This window comes from Bos grunniens, chromosome 10 (assembly GCF_055505025.1).
Source record: "Bos grunniens cultivar Pamir isolate PY7600 chromosome 10, Bosgru_T2T1.0, whole genome shotgun sequence".
Taxonomy (NCBI): Eukaryota; Metazoa; Chordata; class Mammalia; order Artiodactyla; family Bovidae; genus Bos; species Bos grunniens.
In genome coordinates this window covers 34,348,121-34,375,510 of record NC_141174.1, presented here as the reverse complement: position 1 = coordinate 34,375,510, position 27,390 = coordinate 34,348,121, and the positions used below count along the sequence as shown (strand labels likewise).

At 38.4% G+C, this 27,390-nt stretch overlaps 1 protein-coding gene across 1 annotated transcript in view; it reads left to right on the top strand.

Annotated features, from left to right (window-relative positions):
- Positions 1-25,740, top strand: part of TMEM260 (transmembrane protein 260) — a 72,779-nt gene extending 47,039 nt beyond the window's left edge. The window contains exons 9-17 of the mRNA XM_086319035.1: positions 847-930; positions 2,753-2,867; positions 5,332-5,501; positions 7,834-8,005; positions 11,107-11,255; positions 16,007-16,183; positions 17,913-17,966; positions 19,423-19,513; positions 23,393-25,740. Coding sequence (XP_086175161.1) covers positions 847-930; positions 2,753-2,867; positions 5,332-5,501; positions 7,834-8,005; positions 11,107-11,255; positions 16,007-16,183; positions 17,913-17,966; positions 19,423-19,513; positions 23,393-23,647 — 1,267 coding nt within the window. The 3' untranslated portion in view covers positions 23,648-25,740. The remainder of the gene's footprint in view (positions 1-846; positions 931-2,752; positions 2,868-5,331; positions 5,502-7,833; positions 8,006-11,106; positions 11,256-16,006; positions 16,184-17,912; positions 17,967-19,422; positions 19,514-23,392) is intronic.
- Positions 25,741-27,390: the final 1,650 nt, after the last annotated feature.

Here is a 27,390-nt window from a genome sequence, read left to right as displayed (position 1 = left end):
ACTCGATGGACGTGAGTCTGAGTGAACTCCGGGAGTTGGTGATGGACAGGGAGGCCTGGCGTGCTGCGATTCATGGGATCGCAAAGAGTCGGACACGACTGAGCGACTGATCTGCTCTGATCTTCTCATAGTAGATGAGTCTCCATTAATAAAATACACATTGTGTTGTTTCCATAATTATGGCATTACATTTATTCCAACAAAATTGCCAGTAGGGAGAAGAAAGTTCTTTGAGATAGTGTTTAGAGTCATTTTTTTATTAAAAATTGGAGATTGCCAGAGCTATTTGAAAACTCAGATAATACTTGGAAAATGTATTAGTTAATGAAAGAATTTAATTATAGGGGAGAAATACATTTCTTGGAGATTACTTAAACACTTTTTGTACCAAATAATACAGAAAACAAGGAAGACTTTTAAGAAAGGAGATAACCTCAAAAAGGATGGTTGGAGATCAATTCTCTTTCCTTTTTTCTCCATGATTGGATCTCCAGAAAATTATTTGAATTAATTTTGTTTTCAATTTCACATGACTTCTTATCAAACTAATCTGGGATACAAACTGGTGTATAATATCAGTATAGTAGACCAATATCAAAAATACCAAATAATTATTTGTTCTTAGCTCAAATAGTGTAAGTTGGTAATTCAGTGTTACAGCTGAAAAACATCTTACGACTATCTAGCTCTTTCTTGTGGTACTTTTTCTCCCAAATTTAAAAGAACACAAAATAATTGAAAATCTGACTTATTTACTGTATAATCAGGTATAGTATGTAAAGAATGCTTTGTTTGGAACTAGCAAATTTGTTTTCTGCCAATAATAAATTAAATTGTCTCTTACAGTTCTCAAGTGACAAATATGAGGACCCAACTCTCATTCAACATTCAAGCCCTTGCAGTTTGGGCAAATATATGTTTAACAAGAAAGTGAGTAAAGTAATTCCTTTTTCTGTTATTTTTTCCATGTTCATTAATTGAATTAATATAGTCACTATATCATTATGGCAAATAGATGGGGAAACAGTGGAAACAGTGGCTGACTTTATCTTTTTGGGCTCCAAAATCACTGCAGATGGTGATTGCAGCCATGAAATTAAAAGACACTTACTCCTTGGAAGGAAAGTTATGACCAACCTAGACAGCATATTAAAAACCAGAGACATTACTTTGTCAACAGAAGTCCATCTAGTCAAGGCTATGGTTTTTCCAGTAGTCATGTATAGATGTGAGAATTGGACTATAAAGAAAGCTGAGTGCTGAAGAATTGATGCTTTTGAACTGTGGTGTTGGAAAAGACTCTTGAGAGTCCCTTGGACTGCAAGTAGATCCAACCAGTTTATCCTAAAGGAGATCAGTCCTCGGTGTTTATTGGAAGGACTGATGTTGAAGCTGAAACTCCAATACTTTGGTCACCTGATGAGAAGAGATGAGTCATTTGAAAAGACCCTGATGCTGGGAAAGATTGAGGGCAGGAAGAGAAGGGGACGACAGGATGAGATGGTTGGATGGCATCACCGACTAAATGGACATGGGTTTGGGTAAACTCCGGGAGTTGGTGATGGACAGGGAGGCCTGGCGTGCCGCGGTTCATGGAGTCGCAAAGAGTCGGACACGACTGAGCGACTGAACTGAACTGAAGCTCTGTTAATTTCTCGTTTACTGACTTTCTAGTCTATTGAGTATATTCTTATATAAATGTATATTTGAATATATACTTATTGTTTTATTTCCTTAACCCTTCACATTATAGTGAGCATTTTTCCATACCATAACAAATACTTCAGTTCAGTTCAGTCGCTCAGTCGTGTCAGACTCTTTGCGACCCCATGAATCGCAGCGCGCCAGGCCTCCCTGTCCATCACCAACTCCCGGAGTTCACTCAGACTCACGTCCATCGAGTCAGTGATGCCATCCAGCCATCTCATCTTCTGTCGTCCCCTTCTCCTCCTGCCCCCAATCCCTCCCAGCATCAGAGTCTTTTCCAATGAGTCAACTCTTCGCATGAGGTGGCCAAAGTACTGGAGTTTCAGCTTTAGCATCATTCCTTCCAAAGAAAAGAAGGGACAAATACTTAAGATCATTTAAATTTCTGTATAATAGTCCATTCTAAAACCTGGGACAATTAACTTATATGTTTTCCTATTTAAGAGTCTTAGATTGCTTCCACTTTTTCCACTACTGTAAATAAATACCAAGGCATTGTTATGGATTAATTCTTATCCAGTATTTCTGGTTCTTAAAGATTTATGCCCACATAGCAAATTACTGGGTCAATGAATGTGAATATTTTTTAAGGCTCTTGATATATTGATATATTATCAAATTAATTTTCCTTGAACATTGTACTAACATACGTTCTCATACAACTTCATTCTCACCAGCATTGAGATTTGTCATTTTAAAATTTGTATTATTTTGATGCATGAAATTATTCTTTTGTTTTGCATATGTTTAATTAAGCTTAAATTTAATAGGATTAGTAATTTATATTTTCTTCTGCAGATTTTAATTTCATATTTTTTGCTGCATAGTTCCAAGTTATGCTTATAATATGTAGTGCAGTGTGACTTATTACTATGTTCTGGTTATCTATTCCAACTCACATTTTTAAGCCTAAGGTCTTTCTTTGTTCCTATTTAAAAATGGAAAGATTTTTAGTTCCAAATATTTTTCCTATAGCTTGTAACTGTAATATTATTAATATTCATGTCACATAAGTAATTTTTGACATATTTTAATTTTTTTATAGGGACAGACAAAGCCCATCATTAGTATGGCTTTTTACTGGAATGTTTTGCATTTATTCATTGTTCTTTGCCTGGAGGGCAAATTTAGATATTTCAAAACCGCTTTTCATGGGTGTGGTAAGTTTTGCCTAGATATATCCTTTGACCAGAAAGTTCGTGAAGAATGTACAAATCTGTCTTTCATGAATCTTGTAGAAGGGCAACCAGTCTTAGAAATAGTTAAAATTGTCGTGAAGTGAAGTGAAAGTCACTCAGTCATGTCCAACTCTTTGGAATGTTGGAGTGGGTAGTCTTTCTCTTCTCCAGGGGATCTTCCCAACCCAGGGATCGAACCCAGATCTCCAGCATTATAGGAGGATTCTTTACCAAGTGAGCCACAAGATAAGCCCAAGAATATTGGAGTGGGTAACCTATCACTTTCCCAGGGTATGTTCATGACCCAAGAATTGAACCAGGGTCTCCTGCATTGCAGGTGGATTCTTTACCAACTGAGCTATCAGTGAAGCCCTGATATTGTGTATACATGATCACAAATCAAAATTAAATTATTGAATAAGTAAGGCTAAGGCCTCTTTTGGGGGGGGGCGGAAAGCATTGTTTCATTAGCACAATAGTTAAATAGAAAAATAAATGTAAGGTAGATTTAAGTTAGTCATTTTATATGTGTGCTTGGAGATATGTTAATAGGAACCACTACATTTCTTCTGGAATTTTTTAAAATAGCTTGATGAAAATTTTAATGGTGTGGGGAGATCAATGAATGCATTGTTGATGATTTTTATTAGTGGGTGTGATTCTGAGTGATGGTCATTAGTGTTCTTATAGTTGAATAATAATGATGGTTTTTCATATCATTACTTGTGGTAAATTCCGTGTAAGAATAATGATAACATCCATCATATTTAAGTACTATTTTTGTGATTGGTTTTGTGGAGTTTTCTTCACCTATTTATGGGGGGCTCATGTTAATTGTAGAGAAGGAAATAGCAACCCACTCCAGTACTCTTGCCTGGAGAATCCCATGGACTAAGGAGCCTGGTAGGCTACAGTCCACGGGGTCGCAAAGAGTCAGACATGACTGAGCGACTTCACTTTCACTTTCACTTTCACATTAATTGTAAGTGGTGGTGTTGGTTGTGGTATTGTATTGAATTTTGGTCGTTCTTTTTTAGGATTAATGGTGTTTTTAATTTTTTTAGAGGGGGATGTTGGTGGTATTTGGTTATACAATGGCTATGGCTACTGAGCAGTATCCTGAAGTTTAGATTTCTAATAAGACTGTCTTAGGGATATTCCTTTCTGGTTTAGTTATAGTGTTTTCAATGGTTTTTTACATGTTGAAGGATGAGAAGTTGGAAATTGTATTTAAATTTAATGTTTTAGGGGATTGAGCCTCCCTGGTGGCTCAGTTGGTAAAGAATCTGCCTGCAATGCAGCAGGCATGAGTTCAATCCCTGGGTTGGGAAGATCCCCTGGAGGAGGGCATGGCAACGCACTCCAGTATTCTTGCTTGGAGAATCCCATGGACAGAGGAGTCTGGTGGGCTACAGTCCATGGGATCGCAAAGAGTCGGACACCACTGAGTGACTAACACTTTCACTTTCTTTTTCACATTTCTTCTGGAACTTTTTTAAATAGCAAAGAAATATGGGTTGTGCTTAGGGTCTCTACCAACATATTCCCTTATTTTCTTACCTCACCAGTCCACACCTGTACAAAACAGGAAGTATATTTCAATTTTCCCTGACTACGATATCTGAGATTAGAGTATTTCTTCTCCTTATAACAGAACCTATGTAAATGTAGATAGCAGCCAAAACCAACCATGTGTGTATATTTCCGAGAGACCTGATGAATAATACCTTATTTGAGTACCTGAGTTCTGAATCAGTTGAGAACAAGATAAACCAGTACATTGGGTGGGAGAATCACCTTTGTTACCAATAACGATGGGGTTGGAGAATGTGGTTAATACCTGTGGGCACTGGAGCCTTCTCATCCTGTATCCCTGAACAGTCTAGTCACAAGCAGTGCTGCTCAGGATGGGCCTCTTCCCTCCCCAGTTCACCTCACCCCAGAGTCTGCCCCTGGACAAGTACTTCCTGTGGGCAACTCACTTCCAAGAGAAAGAGAGAGGAAAGAGGAGAGCTCTTCAGGCCCAACTCCCAAACTGTCCAGTCAGCTCAGTCCCTACAGTCCTTCTAGGAGAAATAAGTGAAGGGAAAGAGTGTTATACTGGTGGGGCTTCTCATGGAAGGAAACATCAGGAGTTAAGCAAAAGCATTTCTCCACCTCTTCAACTTTGCACATTAGGATAAAGAATTCAAGATTAAGTATGCAGTATAGAAAAGACTTTGTGGATCCAAAAAGGGAGATCCACATGTCAGACAGGGAAGGAAGAATGCTTGAAAATGGAAAAATCAAGTGACGTGGAGTTGAGTTGGGGAAGTCAGTTAAGAAGACATAAATGACACAGGCATGAGCAACTAGATGCATGCAGTATATTTTTAAGATATGTAAATACCTGATTGATTACATAAAACGGTCAGTTGGATGCACTGTTCCCATGCCTCGTTCACAGGTGGAACGATTCTGGATGCAGAGCAATGCAGTGGTGGCTGTCCTTGCTGGCATCGGTTTGGCTGCCCTTGTATCTGAGAGTAACCGAGTGCTCAACACCAACGGGCTTCAGTATCTGGAATGGCTTTCAGCAATTCTTTTTGTAACTTGCCAAATATATTCTAACTATAGGTAATACATGGTTATTTTTATGAAAAGTAGCTTTCCAGCCAGAGACAGTTGGGATATTTAGATTCTAGGGCTTTGTTTTATCTTTACCTTCCACTAGCTTTCAAAGTGAGATAGCTTGATCTGAATGCAGTGGTTGTTAAACTTTTGAATAAGAATCTCAGCATGAGTGATATATAGTTTCAGGGCATTGCAAACAGGCGTTCAAGTGGTGCGTGTAAACTACCTGTGTATTTTCCACTAAAGGGGATCCTAGAGCTACTTTGTAGACTCTTGGATGGCATCAGTGACTCCATGGACATGAGTTTGAGCAAGCTCTGTGGCCTATATGTAAAATTCCATGATCTAAAATACCACTTAGATGGAGAGTAAAGGCATTTGAAGTCTTGCTTTTGTTTGTTTTTGCCATACCACTAGGCTTGTGGGATCTTAGTTCCCCAACCAGGGATCGAACCTGCACTCTCTGTGTAGAAGCACTGAGTCTTAACCAATGGACTGGCAGTTAAGTTCAGTCGCTTAGTCGTGTCTGACTCTTTGTGACCCCATGGACTGTAGCAGGCAAGGCTTCCCTGTCCATCACCAACTCCTGGAGCTTGCTCAAACTCATGTCCATGGAGTCATTGATGCCATCCAAACATCTCATGGACTGGCAGGGAAGTCCCAATTTGGGCTTTTTTTGTATGCCCTAAAATAATTTACTTTGTGCTTCAAAGAATTTATCTTTTGAGTAATCCTTGGCCCTTATCTAGTATACTCTGTAGTAGTGTATATTAAATATTTTGAATATTCAAAGTTCTGAAAGTTTCTTAACCCTTATGCATTATTAGTGTTGTTTGTATTTTTCAAAATCTGCTTAATGACCATTATAATGTAAATGTCAGTCAAACATAAAAGATGTAAAGACTTAGATGATAATTCATTTATTTGCAGTAATATTGAATAGACTTTATAGAAGTGGAAGAGTCCGCTGGAGTTTTGTTATAGTGAGATTTGATTGGTACTTTATAATGCTGAGGAGCAGCCATGCTAGGGACTCTGTGTCACCAGGAGGCCTTGTGGGAAGGGGAGGCAGGTTCCTGATACGACTCCACAGCTGGCTCGGGAAGGGGAGGCAGATTCCTGATACGACTCCACAGCTGGCTCGGGAAGGGGAGGCAGATTCCTGATACAACTCCATAACTGGCTCGGGAAGGGTTTGCCAGGCCCATAGTGTGTTTCCCACCCCTCTTTTATCCCATTCTTCTCCTGGCTCAGGTCTTCAGGGCAACTCAGTTTCCACACCAGGGATGCCTGCACAGACTGGGTGGCTTGGTTTGATTTGGATTCTTTTTTGCCCCCAGGTGAATGGAACTTTGCTGGGTGGCAAAAGGTGAGGCATCACCCTGCAAAGTAGGGCATCACAGTAGGAAACATTTGCATCATCAATTACAAAGGCAGGGATAGTATTTGTTCCTGGAAGTATTAATTTGCTTTGTGATGCTAACTCAATGATTCACCTTTAGGCTGTGTTTCTTATCACCGTTACATGTAATGGACCTGATAATAAGAGGAAGGACATTACTTGTTCAGTTATTTGATGCTTTTTCTCTCTTGTATTCATTTTCTTTTTTTGTGGAAGGCTCTGAGAATTCATGCCAGTTTTTCCTTTGAAGTTATAAAGTCCACTTCATCATCGAAAAGAGCTATACTGCTATTGTTGGCAACAGTAAATAATGGCTGAAGAGAAGTAAATATCTCAGCAAATTATTCCTTCCCTTCTTTCTCACTGGGCTCATCCCCTAGTGATAATCAGCTTCAGTCTAGAAGGGAGAGAGGAACACAGAGAGCCAGTGGTCCAGGGAAGTGGTAGAAAGGATCAACCTCTACATGCAAGAGAGTCAGACAAATGTGCAAATGTATGCCAGAAACTGGCAAATTTCCTTTTGTGTTTCTGAAAATCCCTTTGAACTAAATGGAATTAACATGAAATTACGTTATACTCCAAGTGGAATTAGACACCTTACTTCTTTTTAGTGAAATTGGATATGTTTTTAGGGGTAAAATGTACTCATTATTGAGTACTAACTTGTTCCCTTTTTATGGAAATGATTATAAATTCCAGAAGTAAAGTAGTACGCTGATTTTTTTCACTAGCACAATTAGTTCTACATTTTTTTCTCCAGTTAGTAGTGTTCCCTTTGAAATATATGTGTCCTCTTAGAAGATATGTTAGAATACTTAAAACACTAAGTGTAGATTGTATAATGGGAAAGGAATGGAGTGGGGAATAAGCCTAGTCTTATTAAAACCAAAACAATGTGTTGCTATTTTAATATTTTTAAATCCTTTTATTTAGCATTTGTGACCAAAGGACCAACTATGTGATTGATAAATTTGCAAAGAACCTTCTATCCTCCATGCCTCGTGATGCAATTATCTTACTCAGAGGAGATCTGCCAGGGAATTCTCTCCGTTACATGCATTATTGTGAGGGACTGAGGCCAGATATTTCATTAGTGGATCAGGAAGTAAGTATGTGAGAAATATACTTAAAATATAGTAGTAGCAATTGTTTTAAAATGTGTATTTTAAAGAACTATTTCTTTTTTTTAACAGTGCATGGGTTCAGTTTTCATGATCACTCTGAGGTAAAATATATATCACATTCTTTCCTTTATTGTAACTAATAGGATAAGTCATGTGTTTCTTCTTTGTTTTTTAAACTGAGTGTTTTAAGAATTAATATGTCTCAGATTCAAACAACATCCTAGGTCTCTAGTTCACATGGCAGACCATGACAATACTGTGTTGTAAATTTATTTTTAAATTGTTCTTTTACATCCAATCAGCTCAGCCATTCAAATTAACACTGCCCCCTGGTCCAGGGATTAAAATAAATTAGGCTGACTATAAAATAAGTCATACTGCAAGTAAGTAAACATTTCACTCAAAATAGAAATTATTAACCACAATTCTGTTATAGAATTTGTAAATTTTGTAGATCTTATGACAAAAGTATGTTGGGAAAGGACTTGTGAAAATTTCAAGGTCTATTAAAACAATCTTCTGGAACTAAAAAAAATGTATTTAAACTATAGGATTTATTGTTTAAGCCATAAATAGTTAAAGAGAACAAATCTATCTCCACTCTTTTTAGAACAGTCATCAGGAAAAGAGAAATTCTTAACCTCGAAAAAGTACTATTAGTTTGATTGAGCAAATTATAGGCACAATACTGATTTTAAAAATTTTTTGAAAAAAACAATACTTATTGAATAAATTTCATTCAATTAATAAATAATTTAAAAATTTGACAACACTTTAAACAGATTTGCAAATATAGGGAAATTTGAAAATCACACATATTTTTATAAGCAGTGTGCATTTATGTCATGTACACTGATGATTCATTTGGTCTTGATTAAAATGATCTAGAATCTGACAAAAGCTAGATCATTTGTTAATAATATGGTATACCATGATTTTAAATACAGGTACTATGGTTGAGAAGCTTGGATTTCAAAGTTAATTCAACCTGAATTCATATCCTTATCCTCTCACTTCCTGAATGTATGACTTAGGGCTAAAGAGTTTTCCTTTCAGAACTTCTGTTTCCCTGTCTATAAAATGGAAATAATCATTAGATAAGTAAGTTAGGATGCTTTTGAATGTAAGAAACAAAATTACTAAGAGTAGCTTAAACTATGGGATTTTTAATCTCACAAAACAAGTAGTCTGGAGAAAGGAGCTTTTAGGATTGATAATACAAGCAGTTCCATGATGGCCGTGTTCTAGGGTAGCTTTTTTGCAGGTCTCTTGAATTGAAGGATGCCTGGTTCTAAACATTGCATGCAAAGTGCTTCTTCTGAGTTCTCTCTCTCTCTCTCTCTCTCTCTGTATTGGGAATAACATGTGCCCCAGATGCCCCCGCCAGACCTTTATTCAGGCCCCACTAACCAGTATTGGGTCACATGACTACTCCAAAAACTACTCACTAGCAAAGGAGAATGACTGTAACTCCCTGATTAAAACCAGGATTGTGTTAGCTGAAAAGAAGGATTGGCTGTTGAGTGGGCAATCAACAGTATCAGAAATAATTATTCTCACCTAAGGTTATTATGAGAATTGAATGAGAAACAGTAAGGTCCTAGTACAAAGTGGTTATTTAATGAATGTTACTGTTCTCAAATAGGGGCTTCCCTTATAGCTCAGTTGGTAAAAAATCTGTCCGCAATGCAGGAGACCCCGGTTCAATTCCTGGGTTGGGAAGATTCCCTGGAGAAAGGAATCCACTCCAGTATTCTGGCCTGGAGAGACTGTATAGTCCATGGGGTCACAAAGGGTCGGACATGACTGAGCGACTTTGACTTTGACTTTTGATTCTCAAATACTGAAACTTATTGGGAAATAAACTCTAATTCAATAAGTACTTTTTGAGTATTTCCAATATGTTGTTGTGGTTCAGTAGCTAAGTCGTGTCCAATTCTTTTCAGCGCTGTGGATTGCATCCTGCCAGGCTCCTCTGTCCATAGAATTCTCCAGGCAAGAATACTGAAGTGGGTTACCATGCCCTCCTCCCGGGGATCTTCACAATGCAGGGATCAAACCCACGTCTCCTGCATTGCAGGTGGATTTTTTACCACCAGGGAAGCACCCTCTACATACTTAGATTAAAATTAATTTGTCACTTCTAGTTAAATGACTTGTAGAGACAGGTAAAACATAAACATAATTGCTCAAGTGATGATATCCAAACTTTAATGAAGTCTTCTTTAAAAACTGAAATTTGTACATATAAAATTGTAGGATGAAGTATATATTAAGTATAGAATTAAAAAAAATTAATACTAATGATTTATTTTAACCAAAAGAATATGTAAGGACATGTAATTAACTTGGAGCTATTAATAAATTCAGATTATTTAGCCAAGGGGTTTTTAACTTTGACGCCTAGGTTATGTGATTGAACTTCTCAAGGGCAGGGATTATATCTTCACTATAGGTCAAGCACTACTTGTTTTTGTTTTCTGAATGAATGAATGAAAGAACAGAGTAATGACACATCTCTTTATTTTGCCTAGGTTGTCTAGTCTGGCCATCAAAAAGGCATTTCAGCTTCAGCAAACATAGTTTGGGAACTATTCTGTGCCAGGCATTGTGCTAGGTGCAGAGGCAAGGAGGTGAAAAGATACAGTCTCTTTCCTATAGGAGCTCTCAGTCTAGTGAGGAATAGGCTAGAAGCTATGATCAAGGTAGGTATATCGTGCTACAGGAGCATCTTGTTCTGCTGTGAAAACTGGGGAGGACATCCTAGAGGAAGTGATGCTTAAGCTGGTTCTCAAAGTTCAGTACACTCCCTAGGTATAAGAACAGGAGGTCCTTCTGGTCATAAACTAGGTGCTGATTTTATTGATAGCTGATAATTATAACTTAAGACATAAAATCTAAGGTCTGAGTCATTAGAAGAATAGTGGCACATACCTTGGTTGCATTTGTATGTATTTTTCAATTATGTTTATATTTAATGAGTAACCCCACATTTGGTAACTTTTTCATCATCCTTGATAAACTTGGTTCTTTTTAAAGAAACATATTAAAAGCATGATATCACATGTTATCTTTCTGGCAGATGATGACTTATGAGTGGTATCTACCCAAGATGGCAAAGCATTTACCAGGCGTCAAGTTTCCTGGGAACCGGTGGAATCCTGTAGAAGGAATATTATCTAGTGGAATGGTCACATTTAATCTTTATCATTTTCTTGAAGTAAATAAACAGTAAGCATTCTTTTCATATAATAGCTTTTCTAAAATCTTAAGCTTTTCTAAAATTGTTTATGTAGCTGCTGTGCTTCATCCAAAAGACCAATTTTCTATACCTATTTCCCTGTCACCGGTGAGATTATCTTTGTAATTAAATTGAATATCTGTGCATAAATGAGACCAGGCAGAAATAAATGTTATTGTTCTGGGTAAAGGAAAAATAAAGACAGATTAGCAAGAATAGCAAATAAGATCTTAGTACAATTCAGAGAAATTGGAGATGTGCCTGCCTACTTGAAATCATTGCAGGTAGATCGCAAGCAATTATAGTTTCCCCCTGATCAACACCATGGCCCCCTTTTAAGTTTAATGCAAATGTTTTCTGGGAATAATCACTATATAAAAATAGCTCAAGGATTTTTTTCTAAAGGATAAGGCATTTTTATAAATAAGAAAAACACCTACAGTTATGCTGACTGAGATAACATATGAGAATTGTGAATTCTATACTTCAGAACATAAAATTATTCATAGTTAAGGTCAAGAATAAATAACTCCTTCAGTGGTATACTGTTGAATATTTTTCCTGTCCCTGAAATGCTTGGGATTGTCCAGAGCCTGAAGAAGCAAACTTATTTCATAATTTCTATTCTCTTATAAAGAGGATTTCAGAAATTTTTATAAATTCCAAAGTTAAACTGTCCCTTACTAAGAACATAATGAAGTGGTACTTTGGTGTTCAGAGCCTGAAGTTTACTGTGGCTCATGAAGTCATATGAAGGTAATAGGTATAAATGTGCTGTGGAATAATAATTAATTGTTCTATTTTGGAATAAAATATTAACAACATCTCCAAATAGGCATTTTTGGTGCAGTTTATTTAATTGAACGTCTTAAACACTAATTGAACCTACTGTCTATCCGTTTGTATTAGGCAATAAAGTGAGACTCAGTTCCAGATTTAAGTAGACTACAATCTAGTTGTATATATACATAGATATGAATACAGTTAGCCATAATGGTGTAAGCTCTGTACTAACAAAGCCTTGTAAAGTGTAAGACACAGTAAATGTTCAATGTGTGTTTACTAAATGGATGACTTAATTGACAGTGTAAGCCAAATGTTCTGGGACCATGGATGAGGAAGCAATTAATTCTGCCAAGGGGCATTCATTCAGCATTTATTTAATAAACTTTGGGTATTAAAAATGTCCCAACACCTGTACTAGCTGCAGATGGATGGGTGTGATCCCTGCTGTTACCATCTTTGAGACAGATGTCAAGTGATGCCTTAAATGTGAAACAGATAAGTTATAGTATCAGCTGGTAAGCATGATAATACTGGTATGGATGAACTTTGGAGACTCAAAGACTAAGAAAGAATTTGCCAAGTAGATAGAACAGTTAGGATACAAAACAAATCCATGACCCCAGAAACTCCCTTTTTCTGCTCCTTTGTTGTTATACTGTGCCCAGACCCCTAGCCCTCAGAACCACGGATCTATCCTCTGTTACTATCAGATCAGTCTCTCAGTCGTGTCCAGCTCTTTGCGACCCCATGAATCGCAGCATGCCAGGCCTCTTCTGTTACTGTAGTTTTACCTTTTCCAGAATGTCATATAAATGGACTCATAAAGTATGTGACTTTTTGATACTAGCGTCCCTTACTTTAGCAAAATGCCTCTGAGATCCTTCCAAGTTATTGTTGTGTATCAATAGTTTATTCCTTTTTGTTACTGAGTAATATTCCTTTGTATAGACGTACTGCAGTTTATCCATTCATCTATTCAAGGACATTTGGGCTGTTTCCAGTTATTTGTGAATAGAGCTGCTATAAACATTCATGTACAGGTTTGTGTATGAATATGTTTTCATACCTAGGAGTGGGATTATTGGATTTATTGGATTGTTTGTTTTCTTACTATTGAGTTTTGAGAGTTCTGTGTCTATTCTAGATGCAAATCTTTTATTAAACATGTGATATTTTTTCCTAGTCTTTTTGTTCTCTTCAAAGTGTCTTTTGCAGGTAATTTTTATTTTGATGAAATCCAATTATCATATTTCTCTTTTATGGATCATACTTTTTGATCTCCTGTCAAACAACTCTTGCCTAATGCCAGGTCACAAAGATTATCTCATGTTTTCTTCTAAGATTTTTACAGTTTTATGTTTTATATCTCAGATCAAAAATCACTTTTGAGTTAATTTTTACAAGGGGCTTGCTTAGAACAAAGATATTTTTGCCTATGAATGTTATTTGTCCTAATATCATTTGTTGAAAACATTTATATTCTTTCTTCATTTAATTGCATTTGCACCTTTTTCTGTATTTACAAAAAAAAAAAATACTTCTGGGGTTTTTGACTGGTTTTAATTTGATTAGGGTTTTCATGGCATATCTTTTTTTTTTCTTATGCTTTTAGCCACCTACGTCATGTTTAAAGTGGGTTTCTTGTAGATAGCACGTATTTGACTCTTGTTTTATTATCCATTCTGACAATTTGTCTATCATTTCATTTATATCCAGACCATTTGCATTAATGTAAATATTGACATGTTTTAGATGTACATCTATCCTTTTATTACTTGTTTTCCGTTTGGTCTTCTGTTTTTCATTCCACTGTTTCCCTTCCTGCTTTCTTTTGGATAATTTGATTTTTTTTTAGCATTCCATGTTACTGTGTCTCTTGGTAAATTTTTTTCAGTGGTTGCTCTTAGAATTACAGTATACAGACATATTTAACTATCACAATCTATTTATTACTTTTGGAGAAGGAAATGACAAACCACTCCAGTACTCTTGCCTGGAAAATCCCACGGATGGAGAAGCCTGGCGGGCAATAGTCCATGGGTCACAAGAGTCGGACATCTCTTAGTGACTAAACCAATTTACTACTTCAAGTGAACTGTAGAAATCTTACTGGTGTGTAAGCTCCTTTACTCCACTTTTGATTGTGTTGTCAAACATGTTATATTAGACATGTGATAATTTTTGTTTTCAACATATGTTTTTTTAATTTAAGAGAAAAAGTAGTCTTAGATATCTGTTCAGATATTTACCAGATCTGTTGCTCTTCCTTCAATCCTGGTGTTCGAGCTTTCCATCTTGTATCATTTTTCTCCCTTCTGAAGTTAGTCCTTTAGCATTTCTTTCAAAACAAGACTGTTAGCAGTGAATTCTCTTAGTCTTTCTTTACCCAAAAAAGTCTTTATTTCACCTTCATTTTTGAAGGATATTTCTGGATATGTAATTCTGGGTTGGATAGTTCTTTTTTTTCTCTCATCACTTTAACAGTGTTATTTTATATCCTTTTGCCATGCATGGCTTCTGTTGAGAAATCTGCAGTTATTCAAATCATTGTTTCCCTTGTGTGAAATGTGTTGTTTTTCTCTGACTGCTTTCAAGATTTTTTGTCTTTAATTTTAAGCAATTTGATTATGATGTATCTGGGCATGAATTTCTTTGAGTTTAACCTGCTTGGGATTTACTAAGTTTCGTGAATCTGAACGATTGTGTCTTTCACAAAAGTTGGAAGTTTTCTGACGTTATTTCTTTAAGTACTTTTCCTGCTCCACCTTTTTTCTCTTCTTCTGGGATTCTGATGACTCCAGTGTTAGACCTTTTGATATTGTTCCACAGGTACCTAAGACTCTATACTTTCAGTATTTTTTCCTCTTTGTTTAAAGTATACAATTTCTCTTGATCTAGCTTCAAGTTCATTGACACACATTCTGTCTTTCTAAAATTGTATGAAGCCCATCCAGTGGAGGAGTAATGGGAGTTTGCTCCCAATCTTTGGAACCATGGCTCCTCTGGTTAGCGAGCAGCGTCCACTTCCACAGAGTTGCAGGAACCTGCCCAGCTGCCACTGTGCTGCTGCTTCTGCTGCTGGCACAGTGCTGTCTGGTGCCCAGGGAAAGAGGGAAAGGAAAAAGTTCTGGGGATTTCCTCTGCTCTTTCAATCCTTACAAGTTCCTTTTCCTGCTCCTTGGAGTCAGGAAAAAAGCAAGAGGAAGGCTTCTCTTGAGATCTTTTTGTTCTCACTTGGTATGTATTTTGGGTTTCAGGCTTCCTTGAGTTCAGGCCAGGTAATCCTGGAAGATGAACAGGAGTAAACTCACCACGGATTTGGTGGAACTCAGAATTCTGCTTTCTTCCCTCAATCTTCTTTCTACCATTTACTGTTCAGAGTCTTCAGATAGTTGTTCCATGTTTAGATTTCAGAATTAATTTAGAGATAAAGAGCCTATCCTCAGGCTACTTCTGGGCTACTCAGAAGGATTTGTAAATGAAAATCGTAGGTTCAATAAAATAATGCTAAAAGAGATTAAAAGTAAAATGCAATGGAAATTGGAGGACAGAAAGACTACTAGTATTAGTAGTACTACTAATACAAAGACATGTTTCCACCTATAAAATTTAGAAGGTAGCAAATAATATGTCTATTTACACATGAGACAGAACCACAGACTCTTTCCTTGTATTTGTCCCTTTGTCCCCACCTGATTTCTTCTGATTTCTGTGTCAAAAACAGGTAGGTTTTATTATTTATGTCTGTGTGCTTCCCTTCAATCTCCAGACAGCTTTTTTCCCCCACTAATATAAATTTAAAGCAATCTACTGGCAGAGATTTAAAGAAACCAAAGTGTTCACAAATGGTTTATTGGTAACTGAGGTTTAGAGTAAAAAATGACCCTTCCTGAGTTATATGTATTTGGCATTTAGAACCTTAAGCTGATAATACATATTTTTCTGTCTTCAATAGAAAAGAAACGTTTGTTTGCATAGGAATTCACGAAGGCGACCCAACCTGGAAAAAGAATTATTCACTTTGGCCATGGGGTTCTTGTGACAAATTAGTTTCTTCAGAGATTGTATTCAACCCTGAGGAGTGGATTAAACTTACGAGAAATATCTACAACTGGACTGAAAGCTATGGAAGGTATGGAGGGCAGTTGTTTGCCATCAGTGTGTAGCTGTTTTGTGTGCCTAAAAAACTCACTGAATTTTGAAATGCCTTTTAATTTTTTAGATTTTTGTTTTTGTTTTTTATTAGTAGTTAATATTGCTATTTGCTGCCCACAGAGTACCGTGATAGAGAAGGAGAACTTATATTTCTTGTCCTCAGGCTTGAAGAACAATGGAGAGGTGGAGGAAAGGCAGTGATGGTTAAGTGGGCACCATGTAGTTAGATATGTGCCACCATCCACATCCAGCTCTTGTAATGCCACATGGTCCGTCATCCTGTACCTCAGACCCTAAAAGTGGGAGAGATTCGTGAACTGAAGCAGAGCTTTAAAGCGCACTCTGTTGTCCCTGATAGTCTCCACCCACAGAAACTTGTCACTTCTATTTGTTTTCTTCAAGAATGGCAGATCAGGGACTCCCCTGGTGGTCCAGTGGTTAAGACTCCCCACTTCCACAGCAAAGGGCTCAGGTTCCATCCCTGGTCGGAGAACTAAGATCCCACATGCCACATGGTGTGGCCAAAACAAGAAAAAAAAAAAAAAGAATGGCAGATCACTTCTGTGTAGGAAGACTGGGATTTAAGTAACTTTTTCTTCACAACTGTTTGCCGTTAGCCTCGTTCTGTTGTTTTGATTAGTCTTTCTGGAAGCATCTCTACCTATAGTTGACTCTCTCCCATATGGAAAAGGAGTCACCATCTAAAGATAGGCTCTCTATTGCCTATTTTTTAAATTAAATTATGAATTATGCAAAGATTAGATAATTACTGCTTATAATTCAAGTGGGTAACTGTTCCCTTCTCCAGAGAATCTTACCAACCCAAGGATCGAACCCAGGTCTCCCGCATTGCAGGCAGATTCTTTACCAGCTGAGCCACAAGGGAAGCCCAAGACTTCTGGAGTGGGTAGCCTATCCCTTCTCCAGAGGATCTTCCTGACTCAGGAATCAAACTGGGGTCTCCTTCATTGCAGGCAGATTCTTTACCAACTGAGCTATAAGCCTATAATTCAAGAGCAACACTCAAAATCATATGAACAAATGCTACCGAAGATTTCTGAGTCGATATGAGCAAACAGACCCCACTGCTGTGCTCCAGCCAGAGCTGGATAAGTAGTTGTTTATCAAAGTACTCTGTGACCATTGTGAGGAAAAGCTGGAAAATCCCCTGTTCTCCAAACAGCCGATGACAGTACAGGTACACAGCATCACTCACTGCCTCCATTTTGTCAAAGTAGATACATGCTAAGAGAAATTTTAATTAAGTGGGAAAAAATCGGCAAACGGTTTAGCCAGTGCTCTTTGAGCAGCATCCTAGCTCCAACAACGATTTATCAAAGCCAGGAGTCCCCTCTTCTCACAGCTCTATGGCTTTCAGCTGTGCCCACAGAGGGACCCAGGCCTCACCCCTACCCCATTGCCCGCCTGACAGCTCTCGGGAAGCCTCCAGCCTCTTCCCACTGAGCTTTAGTGTGCTCCTGTGAGGCAGTGGGGCTCATCATGCAGATTACAAATACATTTACCAAAACCTCAGATTCCTAACCATCAAATATTTCTAAGGGAATAAGTTTGTTACTTTGGTCTCTATCTGTTCTTCAAGATGCAACCTATTTTATTTGCCTTGTAAGATTATAAAACAAAAATGACATGTCCGTAACAATAAAGGTAACTGGCAGGAAAATGTTACCATTTTCTTCTAACTACAGGTTTGATCCTTCTTCCTGGGAATCTGTGGCCAATGAAGAGATGTGGCAAGCAAGGTGACTAACTTATACTTTCGGTTTGCAGTCTACTTTTAATGTAGTAGAAGTAGCTTGTGGCAATTTTCATTTGAGCAGCAGTGGGGCATGGTGATAATAAAAGTAATATTTATGAGCGATTTTTTTGTTTGGGGCATTGTACTAATTGTTACTAAGGCATAATCTCATTTCATCCATACAGCAACCTGTGGAGAAGTCAATCTTACCCCATTTTACAAAAAGAACGAACTAAAGGCAGAGAGGTTACTTGTAGGCCGCATAGCTCTACCAATAGAGTCCAAAATTCACCTCTCTCTGACTGGAACATTCATCACTCCTGTGCTCTCCCGCCTCCACTAAACCAAAGTCAGTGTAATTGATTAAGGAGAGATTGATAATTACCACCCTGTCCCATGTGTAATGTGCTAGTTAGTTATTTAAGCACTTATTGAAAACTTCCTAGAAACCAGGCACCACGCTAGGCTTGGAGGCTACACATTGGAATACGACACAGTTCCTATTGTCAGTGGAGCAGACAGACATATTCCAAGAGATTTGACTGTTCACGTGCTAGATGCTGGACTTCCCTGTTCCTATGTGAAATGAACACTTCACAGTGATGCTCTTGTCTCTCTGTGTTCCTGCCATTATTTTAAAATATTCAAAATATCTAACACTAACTAACAGACTTTGGCCTAAAATGTAAAAGGCCTAAGTGATGCAGACAGGGGTACCAAGTATGAAGTACTTCCTCCAGGAAAAATGGATTGATGCCCACTCTGGGCCAGGGGCTGAGTGCACCAGAAATTGAGTTAGGGTGTAATATGTTTAAACAGGGTTTTTTTTTAATTGTCAAGAAATATGGTTCTTGACAAAATAACAATTACAAAAAAGTGTTTGTAGTAGTGTTTTGGAAATGTCAGAAAATTGCATATTTCAAGTTATCAACCCGGTTATAAGAACAAATACTTGCTTTGAGGGACTAATCAAAGATATACCAAATGTTTGCACGGTTCTTCAGTGTGACAGTGTGGGAAAGCTTGGGGAGAAATCACATGAAGAAAGCAGGTCATTATTCGGGCAGGTATTGATTTAATTGGAGTGCTGAATACAATTCGGATGAGTTCATGTGGTCAAAGAGTCCAGCCACCTTTGAAGAACTGGTCACACACGGCATGAGCCGTCGTGATGGGTATCTTCGGGGATGTGCTGACAGACTCAGCAAGTCTCCCCTCCCAGCTGCTCTTGCACAGTGAAGATGTACATCTGGAGGGAAGGTGATGCACAACAGTGATGATGAACAGAATGCAGCGTCTTGGGGTGGGGGAGGGCTACTGTTGGTTCAGAGTAAACTTCTGTGAATATGAAAGAAGTGAAAAGAATACGATAAAGGGTTCTGTATGATCCTCATCAATGGAAAAGTCTGGCCGATTTAGTTTTGAATGTGAAATTGATGTGAACACCCTCCCACTCCCAGGATGAAAACACCGTTCTTCATCTTTAACCTGGCAGAAAGTGCAAGTTTGCCTTCAAATGTGAAAGCTCAACTCTACACTCACGCCTATAACGTATGTTGCACTTTTACATATATAAATACATTTGGTGGGAGGGTAGTGGTGACTGTTTGGGATGTAAAGAGAGTGTATCACAGAGTTTTTACTTTTTTTGTTTCCAGCTTTATTTGGCATTATAAATCAGTACAAATGGAAAAACAGTCATGTGTCTCTCAAATAATATTTAAAGTAAATGACCGTGGTTGACAAAATAATGTAAGAAGTTCATGTCCTCATCTCCAGAACTTGTGAATATGTGGCCTTACACGGCAAAGGGCACGTTGCAGGTGTGATTAAGGATCCTGAGGTGGGGAGATTATCCTAGATTATCCAGGTGGGCCTAATATAATCACAGGGGTCCCTAGAAGAAGGAGGCAGGAAGGTCAGAGTCAGAGAAGGAGACATGGCATTGCAAGCAGAGGTCAGAAAGAGATTTGAAGATTGCCAGGTAGCTGGCCTGAAAGATGGAGGAAGGGGCCACAAGTTAGGAAGTGCAGGCAGCCTCTGAAAGCTAGAAAAGGCAAAAAAAAAAAAAAACAGATTCTAGAGCCTCTAGAAATATATGATACATTTATATTGTTTTAACTGCTATGTTTTAACCACTACATTTGTGCTGATTTGTTACAACAGTAATAGGAAGCTAAGATGATGGCTTTATTTTCTTAAAAAGCAGTTCTGATGGGTCGCCCTCTATACAAAAGTCATGACCCTGGCAACACTTGAAACGATCGGACCATCGCTGGTTGAGATTTCATGAGAGAGAGAAAGGGTCGTGGAGAATAACCCCAGGAAGCCAGACAGCCAGGCACGCTAAGGCTCTTGCTTAGCTGGTCCTCTGTGATGGGAACGAGGGTACAGACCAGAGGCTTGCTTTGCTGTAGCACTGTGTTAACAAGGCCCTGCTTTTCTGTGGTTTATAGCACTGGCCTCTTCCCCGCCTTCTGAGATAGTCTTGGAGCCTGCAGTATAGGAAACAGACATCCTGGCAAAAGCCAGTGAGAATGGAGCCCAGGAGCTGTATGTCTAGCAAGTGATTATTTATGCTGTCTCTGGGCTGCTGTGGATCTACTCAGCCAGGGCATTTGTTTGGGACTGAGTCAAAATAGCATGGTGTCCAATTAGTGTGACAGCTTTTACTCCTCAATTGTGTGCTTATTGGTCCATGGTTTACTCATGTATTCATTTACTCACAGAGCATTTATGGAGCACCCAGTCTGTACCAAATACTGTGATGGAGATGATCAGGCATTGGCCCTGCTGTCAAATGGGCACACGCCAGAGAGGGAGATAGAAGATAAAGTCCTGTTAGTAGTGAGAAATACAAGAGCTGTGCAGGGGTGCCACGGGACAGTGAGAGGCATATGAGCACAGCCTCCTGGGGAGAGGTGGCGCAGAAGGGAGGGAAAGCTGCCACAGGAGATGTCACTGCAGTGTCATCTTGAAAGATCAGAGGAAGCCAGCCAGACACATGTGGTGCAGGAAACCACAGGGATAGAGGTGGACACCTCCGAGGTGCCCATCAAGGACAGCCAGGGACTAGATACAGGAAGCAGTGTTCTGGAGTTCTGACTGGCAGTCAGGGAGTCCTGGTTCAAGGCCTGCTCCACCATTCACTGTTAACTGTGGGCCAATTAACCTTTCTATTTTTTCTTTCAAAAAAAAAAGTGGATTGTAAATTTTATAGATTATCTCTCACGTCCTGGCCATGTCAGATCCATTTCATCTCTAATACCCTGTGATTCTGTGAAAAACAAAAACTAAAAACAAGTATTTAGTTGGGAGGAATCCGAGACTTAGTACTATTTTATGTTCTCATCAGTGATCTGTTCCGTGGTCAGTCGTTAGGCCACCACTAAAGCCAATTCATGGATTTATTGTCCCTTTGGGCCTGCAGGCATTACTCTGTTCAGTGAACACAAGTCTGTGACATAATCTATAGGTATCTCCTTCACGTGTGTCTCCAGGTATGTGACATCATTTGCAAGACAAAGGAGCTCAAATACTTGATGAGTCAACACAAATCACCTCCTCGCACAGGTTTTTCAAGAACATTCTTGTTAGGTATAGAAGATATTTTTGTTATTATTTACATTGTCCTGCTCAATAGTTATCCAGAACATTAAGTTCAGGTGTACTGGGAAAGCAAGAATGATCTGTTATCTTTAGGAATACAGTTGATACACTGAAGATGCCCCCCAAACTAGAATATGTTCCACTAAACTTAGTGTCACAAAGATTCACGCTTAGAGGAGGAAATACAATTCCCACATGATGAAAAATGACTGTTAGCTTCTTAAGATACAGCACATGTGACTAATGGTCCATCCAGAATGAGCTGATGAGACACCAGGATCAGAGTGTTTTAGAAAAGGGTAGTATGGCTGTTCTGATGTCCGAAGACGTAGCAGGGAGGTTGTGAGTGAGCCTCTTATTCTCTTGAGCCATTGGAAAGTGCTTACTGAGTTGCTGGCATCCATCTTGCACTCCAAAATCTAATCAGGATTTTGAAAACGGCTAAGAAAAGAACCTGAGCAGTTCCTGAGCACCGACTTTGTGCAGGGCAGCCTGCCGTGCATTTTACACATGTCCCTCATTGGAGGGAGGCTCAGGAAGAGGAGCAGCAGATAGGGAAAATAAAAAAGACTATGAGAAAAAGTAGAGAAGCTTTGGACATTTTACCAAGAAAATAAAATGCTGACTTAATAGCTTTGAAGTCTATGAAAAGTACGAGGTGACTCTTTCCTATTTTATGGAGTGAAGGCAAAGGGAAAATAGCTTTAAAAGCAACTTCGGGACTAAGAGTTATTAAATATCAAAATGACATAAAAAATACAGATTGGGGAATTTTTCATGGGGATGTTGTTTTGAAAAAGACTGGATATGCATTTGTCTACTCTAGAGTAGGAGTTGGGGAAACAGATAATATAATCGGGTCCCTCTCAACTGAATGATGTAATGAGTATAGTTCTAATTCAAAAAGCCCTTGTCCCTGGAGAAAGCATCATTACTTGTCCTGTGCTCTAATGGAGGCTACTGGTTAACTCAAGTGCCTGTGGATTTGACTTCAATTTGAAAATCCCCAAGAAGGTTGTGAAATTCCCCAATAAGCAAGCATAATATTGTTTTGTAGATTTGCATCTACTTTTTTGGTTTATTTGTTAATTTTTTATCTTTTTCCTCTAGAAAACTCAATATTAAAGATTCTAATTCTATCCAATCAACACTATATCTGATATTGAAAAACAAAATTCTGAATTCCTGGGGGCAGAGTTTTAACTATGAAAATTGTTATTTTAGGACACTGGAGATTTTCAACATCTCACTTTAAGGGTGTCTCTTAAATTATATTATGCCCAGCCTGTTGGATGCTGGATTTGTTAGAGGTTTTCTATTGCTACTATTGTTAATACTGTTGTTTATAATGTAGAGAGAATTTTATGTAAAAATGAGGGACAAAATTGAAATTTCTTCAGGTTCTTTTTCCATGCAGTTTTCTAAAGAAAGTTACTTTTTTTTTCTTTAATAGCTAAATTTAGAGTTTCAACCTTTCTGCCTGTTGAGTAAATAGCTTTCCATGAATTAGAACCAAATCCCTTTCCCAGAACATCTCTCTGGAGGAAGAGCATTCTGTCCTGACCCAGTGTGTCTAAAGTTCCCTCCGCAACATCCAAAAAACCCCAGAAACAGCTTTATATGAAATGCATTTGCCTCCTGCTACTGTAATAATTACAGTATCATCCTTGCATTTTCTGCATGGCCTAGCAACGATTAGATTTTTACTACAGGCTGCTTGCATTTATTTTTCCCTGTGTTATTAATTCCTTTGTGTTTTCTAGTCTTTTTTAAAAAGTCAAGGGATAACAATGGAATGTCAATGTTCTTGCTGTCTTCCAGCTTTATAAGGAGATTGTCTATTTACGAAGGGAACACCCGGTGAATTGGCACAAGAACTACGCCATCTCCTGTGAACGGATGCTGCGCCTTCAGGAAAGAAGTGCAGACCCTGAAGTCTTGTTATCTGAAACCATCAGACACTTCCGTCTCTACACTCGCAAGGCCCAGAATGATCCCCAGCTGGCCGATATTTCAGTTGCTCTAAAGCACCTAAGAAAGGAACTACGAAGTCTGAGAAACATGAAAAATGGCTGAGACAGCAAACTGTGAAAAACCGGCTCAGCTTTCAGCTTCCAAAATTCCCAAGTCCAAAAGTTTTTCCTCCAAGAAAAGAAATGGCATTAAAAAACGGAAGACTAGGTCATCTCCCAGATATAAGTAACATGGTGTTATAAGTAAAACAGTAACGGTACTGTTTTACGGCGGAGTTAGAAACTGAGATGTGCTATTTCCACAAATTCTATTTAGCCTGTGTTACTGAATTAGCATTTCAGTGAGAATATTTTGAAAAATCTTCCTACTTACACAACCTTTCATCAAATGACTTGCTTGATTAAATTCTAGCAAAGAATGAACTATTTTCATATACTTAAAATATCGACCATGAATCTTAAGGGCCCTGCTTATTGGGATTGGTATTAAAATTAAATTCTTAAAATATTAATACCAGACCAAAGACATTCTCTGGCTCCCAGAAATGAAATTATTATTATTTTTTTTTAATAAATCTTGTTACACTTCAAGCTAGAGTACTGTTTGGGGTGCGGGGGATGGGGGGGCATTGGTTTTCTTTCTTTCTTTTTTTTTTTTTTTGAGTAGCTGTAGTTGTTACATAATCTCACACTTCAAACTAAATACCAACCAGATGATATTTTGGAAAAAAGTTAAGGTTTTATTGTGTTTGATCATTCTCTGAAATCACTAAAAAAGTAAAGCTAATTGTTTGCTTTTTTTTTCTTCAGTTGCTTAAACTGGCAAGTAAAAAGGATTTTGTCTTTCCTTAATTAATTTTATATTCATGTTTTACTTCTATTTGGACTCATAAATCTGGACCCAATAATTAGGAGGCTTCCTGCTGCCAAAAGGGGGGGCAGTGGGGGTTCAGGGGTGTGGGGAAGTGGTTCAATAAATTCATTTCTGTTACAAGCATCTTTTATACATATTACTAAAGAGAACATAGTAAGAAATGCAAATAATAGTTCTTTATTTTATTATGACAGTTAATTAATAGCAACCTGTTTTAATGAATAAAGTCACTCAGAGTCCTTCAGCACTTCCTAAGTAGAGGCCTGAATCTGTAGGGATTCTTTTCCCCCAATTGTATAGCTCCTAAACTCCAAGCACTATATAGGCCCCTGTATAGAAATGCTCACTAATGAAGAGGGAGGGCTAGAAGCTTGTCTGCATTCAAAGATCACTGGTGAGTCATTCAGCAAGAAAAGGCCCCTTACCAGGAATAGTCACAGTTCCGTGGCATTGTACTAGCGAAAGGGTCTGATCAAAGGTCTCCTGTGGAGCTTGCATGGTTCCCTTTCATACTACGACCATAATTAAAACCACTAATTCTCTTTTAAAATGCTGCAGGATGCCATGTAGGCATCTGTCTGGAGTGTCCTTTGTGATGTCATAAGCTGTTAAGGGCCAGTGCCGAGGGCTTTTGAGTGAAATGCCAGTCATGAAGGTGCTTCAAGACAAGGGTGCCTCTAAAAGCTTGACAGGGCCTTGACTGCACAATTCGAGCTGAATTTGCCCCTTGTCAGCTGCCAGTAAATAAATCTCAAAGGGGGAAAAGCTGAAGTTTCATTACCTGATCCATGGGGCTTTGTTGGTTTTGGCACCACACAGGGGAAGCCCTTGCCCCTCCATTCTCTGGATTTGAAGATGTCCATCGGAGCCTGCAGCGCCTGGACAGGGTTCAGAGCGGAACCTTTTGAAGAGTGTCAATAGTTGTAACAGTTCAGCTGTTAGGAAGACAAATAAATGGAGGAGCTCATTAATCCGCTTTTGGCTCTCAGTGCCTTTTGCCCTTTTATCACAGCCTTATTAGGCTCCTACTCATCTTGAACCAGAAAAAAATGAATTGAAGTTGTTGAGTACTAATTGGCAAAGACTTTTAATCATGGGCCAAGAACTTTCACTGACTTGAAAGTAACTTCTCCACAGGGAAGAACCAAAAACCTGGTTTACCTTAAAACAAAAAACCTGTTGGAGTTCAGTGTGGTGTAAAAATTTAAGGAAGCATTGAGAAATTGTCTCAGTTGATCCATTTGAAGGAATTATGTAAGATTATGATTTCTACTTTTCTTTTTAAACAGTGCAATAAAATTCATATACTCATTCCCTGGAAATGCACTGTCTTTATTTTTTCAGAAGAGACACTGTGTGTGTGTGAGATGATCATGTTGGTTTTTGAAATCTATATTCTGTATACGGAATAATATGTAAATGTTCATTTCAGCATCTACCTACACATCTTGTTTTGGAGTAATATTTCCTACTTATGGCCATAAGTATGGCAAATGAGGGCCTCTTTAAATATCTGCATTTTAAATGTCTGTTCATGCTATGATACCTCATATACATCTGAATATGCTTTGCATATTGACTGTTGTCAGATGCTGCGTAGATTATTCTGTATTTGTGCAACTGTGACTTTGGACCACTCTCTTTGAGAAAGCAGTGATACGATGGCCCACTGTAGATGGGGTCATAATTATTTAAATTTCTAAAAACCAGCAGTGAATGGCAAAAGAGCAAACTGAGCTGAGATTTGGGGATGTTGGGCTTCATTCCAAGATCAACTACTTTGAAGAATTCTTTCTATTTTGTGAGGTTAAACCATTTGCTTTCTTTTCTTTCCCTTCCTTCTCCTGGGCTAGTGCACAAACACCATAAAACCTGACAGAAGGGGTTTCCTTCAGTCTAACCCCTGACATGGAAGAGAATGTGAAGAAGGTGACTTCTCATGCAGGATTTGGCCAGCATTCCCCTAGCAGTGTCCCTGGAGTGCCATGGGTTGGCAGGATGACAGGAACCCCACAAGGCCAACTCCTGCCTGGACTTTGGCCTAAGGAGCAAGTTGGAGCCAGAAGCACTGTCTGCCTCTCCACAGGCTGCAGTGCCCTCCTGCCCAGCACTAAGGCTGGCACACACCAGAGGGCCAGTGGAGAAGGGGGTAGTGGCTTCCATGTTCGCTAACAAACCTCCCCAGCCCTGTTGCCGCTGATGGGAGATATACTTGCTTCTTGCTGTTGACTTTCTTCTTTGTTTTTCCAAAGGATCCATTTGTTTTTTTTAATGCCTTTGTTCTATGATTCAAAATGTAGCCAAAAGAGAAGGGAATCAATGACCTGTGTCCTATTTTGAAGTCTTCTAATAGGAGTGAAATGTTATTTCTGCCTGCATTCTTAGTACTTTCTAATGATAGCACCAGGATGTTTATACCCTTTATGATACTTAAATAAAGCTCTTTTTGAGTGTTAGGATTATTGTATGATACCCTGCTGATTTCTTTAAGACATCAGACTAGGATATGAAGAGTAGTTTTTTAAATTCGTATTTTGAAAGTTAAACAATGTGAGTCATTTTTCAGAGTTCCCATCAATATCTTTCAGAATTTAGAAATATTAATACTTTTAACATTTAAGAAAAACGTTAATACCAAAGATTGAAAAAAATGGATCCTATTAAAGCAAATCCTTTTATTCTGTTTTAATTCTGGTATATTTTGTGAAAGCACCAGTGAGGAGTAATACTTAAAATTCTGTTCTTCTAACTGGCTCTGAGCCCTGTGGTAAAACGGTAAAGAAAGTCTAACCCAGTAGGAGATTCACACTGCTTTGTTCATCCTCATATCTTGTTGTGGATGCAAGCCCATCCTAAGACTTACACTTAGAAACAAATAACTGATGTTTCCAGGGATTCTGGGAACATCTAAAGGCCAAGATCTTGGCACAGACTTACAGAGCAAACAGGGAGCTGAAGCTCAGCAGCGATCA